We start from the raw sequence: 6,907 nt of genomic DNA on the forward strand, positions 1-6,907 counted from the left end.
CCCTGGCGCACCATTGACCGGCTGGTGCAGGCGCCCACGGTGCGCAGCGCACTGAGCCTGGTCCCCCGGGTGTCGCGGCCCGGACTGCTGTCAGGCGCTGCAGCCCCAGCACTCCATGCCTCCCATCCGCCTGGGATCCCCACACCCTGAGCACCGCCAGGCACAGTGCTGGGTCTGCTGGGTCGTGGACCTGCAGCTCCCAGCTGCTCTGAGCACCGGCGGGTGGGATGGGGTCGCGTGCGGGGACTTCGTTCCCCAGAGCGTGGCTGCGGTTCTGCCCCGCTCTCAGGTGTGGTGCTGGCAGTGGGCGGCGGGTCCGTGCCGGCCTCATCGGTGGTTAGCGGCGTGAACCGGCTGTGCTGCATGCAGTGTGGAGGCCGCTGGCCCAGAACCTCCGGCTGGTCCGTGGCTTCCCTAAGAAACAGACCAACTAACGTTTGCCAAATGCTGTTCCATTTTAGTGCGTCGGGCATTATTAATGTTGGATGTCATAGCTCAGATGCCTTGTTTTTTTTTTAAAGAAATAAAAGAAGAGCTTGAACATCTGAACAAAGAAATCAAGAAAACGGCTAACAAGATTCGCGGCAAGTTGAAGTGTGAGTTTAAAGTTTCGGTTCTGTTTAGTCAGTGATGGTGGGACCCTGGGTCAGTATTGTTTATTTCTTTATAACTTTTATTCTTTTATATTTTCAAATGTTAAAGTTGGGAGCACTTGAAAATGAAGTATTCATTTGTACTTGGGACAGTAAACCTTCGTTTAAGTTTTCATGTCCTAGACTCTGTCAATTGCCAGCTTCAGGGGATGCATAGGAGGGACTAGAGCTAGTTGGCAGCCCTTAAATTTAGGTGATAAGAACTAATTCATAGTCAGGGGGATGAAGCCCTTGCTTACAAGTCGTTAATCTAGAGCGGTATATTTTTATGACACTCTTGGCTAAATTGCGGATGTCTGAGATGGTGAGTAGCCTTTGAAATGCACCACCGGGACCTTGAATGGGCGTTCCGCCAAGGTCACTGTGCTCCATGGCCACTTCTACCGCGGCGGTCTCTGAGGCTCACAGCTTTCCTATAGGATGCAAATAGTTTGTGTTTTCTTGATAAGGTAGAAAGACACATGGTACTTAATTTTTGCAAAATAGCATTTAAACCAGGACAATCTTTTCAGATCACAAGGAGCTCTTCATTATGGGACTTTCAGGCCCATCAGGAGCAGGGCCGTTACCACTGCAAGCACTTGTCCACAGCACGGCCTGCAGCTCGGCTCTGTCTGGCTCGTGCCCCACCCCGAGGGTGCTGGCGCCCCACCACAGACAGGGACCGCGCCAGCAGCGTGCGCTCCAGTGTGTGTTTCTGACCATAGGGGCTTTGAAATGAGGGCCGTGCACTGTGTTAGTCAGTTTAGATTTTTAAAAATCGGATTCGCCTTCCATCTTTTTCTCCATAGCACTTTTTTCTTTAGGTCAGACGGAGAAGCCAGGACGTTTGTCCATCAGACTCTGCCACACTTTGCGGTTTTGCTGCTTTCGCTGGGTGCTGTCATTTAGCCGGCTCCACTGTCCTCTGAGTTCCTGGGGTGATAGCACAGCCCACCAAAACGGATCAGAGTCAAGCCTTTCTTTTTTCTTTTAAATGTTACTGTAAACATCAGGTTTTATTTTGTGATGTTATCAACAATCGATGATTACGACCAAGATCTCTAAGTTTATTAGGAGTTGGAAAGATAAGAAGGAAAGGCATCGTGTGGTCTGGCTTGAAAAACGTCCACTTTTTGGTGTACAAGTAACTTCCCCCTGTTTGTTTCTAGCTATTGAACAGAGTTTCGATCGGGATGAGACTGCGCAGCGGACATCTGTGGACGTTCGGATACGCAGAACCCAGGTGTGCCCACCGGAGTCGCCCAGCCCGAGGTCACGTCGGAAGATAGGTCTTTTCACCGTCACCTCTCAGCTAAGAATAAGTTCATCTTAATGGCCAAATCAGCCCTCACAGCGTGTTTGCATAAAGAGGACATAGCACTTACAGATTACTTCTCTTTATTACGAAGAAAATAAAAACCTGTTGAGGCGTCCACAGAATTCTGGTCTGAAAAGCGGAGTCATTTAGCGTTCTCGCCACGGCCTCACCTCTCAGAGGTTCACAGTGCAGCAGGGAGCGATGCACACAGCTCACCTCCGCTTGACCAGAGGTGGTCCAGTGCACCGACCCCAGAACAGCCTGCTTGGATGCCAGGCCTGTACCTTGGGCTGCTTGACCTCTGCAAATGATGGCTGTCACCTCTGTAAAACGGGGAAGTGACAGCACTGCAGGGCTGTTGTGAACTCGGAGAAAGTGGTAATGCACGTGAAGTGCTTAGCATAGATTCTGGCATCGAGCGAGTTGCTAGGGTTACTCCCCATGTGACGGAGCAGCGTGGTGGGGTGGGTTTCCGTCATGGGATGTTTGTATCTATCACTTTCAGTGTAAGGTATGACCATTACGTACTAATCTAATATTGTCTATGTCAAAGCATTCAGTACTGTCTCGAAAGTTTGTGGAAGTCATGACCGAATATAATGAAGCACAGATTCTATTTCGGGAGCGAAGCAAAGGACGGATACAGCGTCAGCTAGAAATAAGTGAGTGTTTGAAAATGCCGTTTCTGTTAAAATCATTTTTCTGTCTTAAGGTCTGACATTGAAATACTGTAACTTCAAAAAAGTAATTCTATCTCTGTTTTGGCCACTGCGTAAAAGCTAAAGCCCTTCCATAGCTTCGTGTTCACCGAATCGACCAAACCTGGTATTTATTTTCATCCTTCAGAAAGTTCTAGGCGAGTGGACTTGAAAGTACTTTCTAACCACCATTACTTTTAGAGCGTTAATCAGATTTGTCTCCTCAGGCATTTTTCTGTGTCCCCCAACCCTTCCTGCGCCGTCAGGAAGACGGTTCTCGTGGGTCTCGGCTCCGGGTCCGGCTCCGGCTCCGGCTCCGGCTCCGTGAGCAGACACTAGCTGCCCTTTGTTCCAGCCATCTTTCGAGGATGTGTGTGTAGCAGGCCGCTGTCAGGACGGAGCTTGCATCTCCTCCTGGGCGAAGGCAGTTTGCTTACGCCCCGTTTTCAAAGTTTGCGCTCCTCAGGTGCTACGTGAACCCACCGTGGGTGCAAACCCACAGCCGTGGGGAGCGGGGGCAGCAGTGATGGTGACCTCACCAAATGTCCCTCTAGCGACTTCGTGAGGCGTAACTGACAGCCACGCAGGTGGTGTTCAGTGCACCGCTCAGCGCTTCTTACTTTTACGCAGTTAATCTTAGAACATCTCTATCGCTCCAAAAAGAACCCCTGCCCATTACCGGTCACCCCCACGTCCACGCTCGAGCCTTAGGTAACCGGCGACTGACTTCTCTGTCTCTGCATCTGCCCACTCTGGGCATTTCACACACACGGCATATAGCACATGGGTTTGTGACCGGCCTCCTTCGCCTGGCAGTTTTCAAGGTCCACGCATGTTGCATCGTGTGTCAGTCTCTGTCCCTTTCTGGCTAAGTCCTGTCCCACGGCCGCGTGTGTCCGTTCATCAGGCGACGGGCCTCTGTGTGGTATGAGCATTAACACTGGATGGTGATATGAATAGTACGTTGATTCATTTAGCTTTGTCTTTTGTGGGAAATAGTAATTATCAGTTTGATATTTCCCTAACCCTGTGAACGTGTTTCCTAGGGAGCGTTAGTGCCCTTAACTCAAGGGGAAACATGAACAGCCCAAACACAGGAAGAATCAAAGCATCCGATTCCAGTCACACCGTCTTTGTCTGTGTCCGTCTGACACATGGCAGATTCCGCTTACCCCCTTTTCCATAAGCCGAGCCAAACTTCTGGGAAAGTTGATGTGCCAGAAAACTAGGTGTCGACTTCCCTTTTGTAGCTGTTCCTCGTTCCCACAGCGGATCGCTGGGTCGCCCTGGCCCTAAGGCCTTCCCGAGCGTGTTCCAGCCACTCGTGCACCTCAGGCCACCGTTAACACCTGCCTGAGAAAGCAGTTCGCAAGGTCGAAAAAACATTCTTTAAAAATGAACTCGGATTTTAGTTGCTGACTTACGGTTGAAAGTCATTTTTAAACACTGCCACATTCTGAGCAGAGTCTCGTTCACCTTTTAGCTGGAAAAACTACCACGGACGATGAGCTGGAGGCGATGCTGGAAAGTGGGAGCCCGTCCATCTTCACCTCGGACGTGAGTGCCCGCCGGCCTCGTGGCCGCGCCGCGTGCGCGTGTGCTTTCTTACGCTTCCGAAGCAGCCGTCAGGTCTCAGCGTTTCTCTCTTGTTTTCGCCCTCCAAAGATTATATCAGATTCACAGATCACCAGGCAAGCTCTCAACGAGATCGAGTCCCGGCACAAAGACATCATGAAACTGGAGACCAGCATCCGGGAGCTGCACGAGATGTTCATGGACATGGCCATGTTCGTTGAGACCCAGGTACTGCGGCCATCTTCCCCGCCCTGAAGTCACGACGGTCACGTGTAAAATCTTGTAGCTGAGTCTGGTCCTCCTGGGAGAGCCATTCTTTTGGATCCAGTCTCAAAATTCCAAAGTCGATGGCAGCGTTATTGCAGTGTAGGGCTGAAATGCTGGGAACAGCCTAAACCTCCCACCGGAAGAGCCTGGCTTGGTTAAGTGGATTCTGGTGCAGGCAACATGAACGCTTTGTTCATGCAGGATTTTGAATGCAATGTGCAGATGTGCTGCAGTTTTTGGTTAAGAGGGAGAGATAAAACCTTATGGATGTACAGATAAATGTAGTGTATCAACGCACGCGCGTGCACACGCACACGGCGTGGACTCGGCTGCGTGAAGCAGCGTAATAACAGTGGGACTGTGGGAATCTAAATGTTCTTATCTAAAATATATATTTTCAAGATTTCTACAAGGAGCATATATTAGAATAATAATTGGAAGAAATGTTAAGAAGAATAAGCCCCAAAGGGAATACAGCCATGATGCAGATGAAAGCTAGTATGGGTTACATGGTGTTCTCAGTTTGTCCAGTCACGTGGGCGGGCAATGGAGGGGTGTGACGAGACCCCCTGAGAGAACTGAAGAGTTAATGGCCTTAAAAACTACATAAAACTGTGTGCGGCACAGGCCAGCGTGTGCCCGACAGACGTGCTGGCGCTCAGGGCGCCTGGTGGGAGGCAGCCGGCCACCCTGTGAGGGGGCGCGGCGCACTCCTGTCACCTGTCGGAGGTTGACGCATCCTCACTCCCGCGGGGACAGGTGTCGGGGCGGCCTGGGCAGGACCGGCCCTCTCAGGAGGTTTGGAAGTGGCCGGCTTGCTTCCGTGCTCACCGGGTTAGGTGCGGGGCGAGGGGCCCATCAGGCACAGGCCTCGCTGACCTTCTGAGGGACACTGTTTCTTCCGAGGAGCTTTATCATAAAGCCGTGTCCCGCGCCTGCGTTGGGAGGACCCAGCGACTGGGGGGTTTGGTTTGGGGGGCCCACGCCGTTTACGGTGTGAGTGGGACGTTTTAGAAAGTATTCCGAAGCAACGCAGTCGGACACCTCATCGTTCTTGTAATGACGAAGGATTTCACAGTACCCTAGAGTTTAATTATAATCGTTTTATACCAAATGTCCTGCATTAGGCTCCGTTAGAAGATTTGCTGTGTTCTTCGCGTTGTTTCATTGTTCCCTTTTAGAAGGTGGTTAGTATCGCATTATTGACCCATCTCATTCAAAATCTATGTTCAGTCAAAACTTACATAAGTTTAAATTTGCGAATGAATAAGTTAATTGTGCGTCCTTCTTCAATGCTTTGCTACTCACTGCTGCAGATTATGTCTGCGGGTGGACAGAAAACCAGGTAATGTGCTTTCATCCCTCACGTTTCACGAGATTCACCCCATTTTACGTTTTTGCTCATTCATTTAGTCAACTTAGTGCCAAAAACACGCTATTCTTAGTTTACTGACGTTTTAAAGAAATCGCAACGGTTTCGACCCGTTAGAAAAAAAGTGTTTTCGTATGCTGTGTGCACGGTGACCCAATGCAACCTCGAGCAGCCGCAGCCCTCACTGCCCATCTGTGAAAAGAGTTCACGCCCGAAAGCAAATCTTGCGGTCCACTCCACGCACCCTTGGTCATCACTGTCGTCTGTCCCTTTTAGTTCTTTTTAAACTGCAAATTGAATTTGGATGCTTTGTATTGGCACATTTATAATGGTCTCTTTTTATAAATGTGAAAAAATTCATATCCATTACGCACATGTCACATTCGTGTGAAAACATTATTGGCTGTCTTAAGGTACTTAAGATAATTAAGTCATTTGAAAATGTCTTCTAAGCTTGAAACTTTTTGTTTTAAGGGTGAAATGATCAACAACATAGAAAAAAACGTGACGAATGCCGCAGACTACGTAGAGCATGCTAAGGAAGAAACCAAAAAAGCCATTAAATATCAGAGCAAAGCAAGAAGGGTGAGTTTGGTTTTTAAGAAATAAAGTGCGTTTTTCTCTTTATTTGGTTTTGAGTTGTAATATGTTGACATAAGCCGACTTAAAAGGTATTAAGAAATAAAAATTTCCTAAATTAATGCTTCATTTTCAAACGGAAGTAATCCTTTTTGCTAAAAGTTTGAGCAGTTTGTTAGATAAGTTAGGTTTACATGACCTTTTCTGTGTTCCAAGTACCTGAAACCCTTCGCAGCCAGAGGTCAGGACATTGTCCTTTCCAAGGTCGTGTTAGTGAAACTACGAGACTAGGTTCTGATTTATGTGAGGCATTGCGTGCCCCCCCCCCCCACCAGCTCTTGGCTTCTTTCTCTGACTTAGCACCAAAGCCCCGCTTCCACGTGTGTCACCCTCCCACCTCCGGAAGATGGCTGTCTGGGTTTTGCAGTACCTTTCTTACAGGTGCCTGCTCAGTGCCGGTTGG

The 6,907-nt window shown here is 49.2% G+C and overlaps 1 protein-coding gene across 2 annotated transcripts in view; it reads left to right on the top strand.

The window, feature by feature from the left end:
* STX2 (syntaxin 2) overlaps positions 1-6,907 on the top strand; it is a 25,965-nt gene that overhangs the window by 13,389 nt on the left and 5,669 nt on the right. For both annotated transcript variants that reach the window (XM_006909966.3, XM_006909967.3), the window contains exons 4-9: positions 522-596; positions 1,805-1,878; positions 2,507-2,615; positions 4,135-4,208; positions 4,317-4,454; positions 6,340-6,450. In XM_006909966.3, coding sequence (XP_006910028.2) covers positions 522-596; positions 1,805-1,878; positions 2,507-2,615; positions 4,135-4,208; positions 4,317-4,454; positions 6,340-6,450 — 581 coding nt within the window. The remainder of the gene's footprint in view (positions 1-521; positions 597-1,804; positions 1,879-2,506; positions 2,616-4,134; positions 4,209-4,316; positions 4,455-6,339; positions 6,451-6,907) is intronic.

The sequence above is a fragment of the Pteropus alecto genome, unplaced genomic scaffold, assembly GCF_000325575.1.
Source record: "Pteropus alecto unplaced genomic scaffold, ASM32557v1 scaffold213, whole genome shotgun sequence".
NCBI lineage: Eukaryota > Metazoa > Chordata > Mammalia > Chiroptera > Pteropodidae > Pteropus > Pteropus alecto.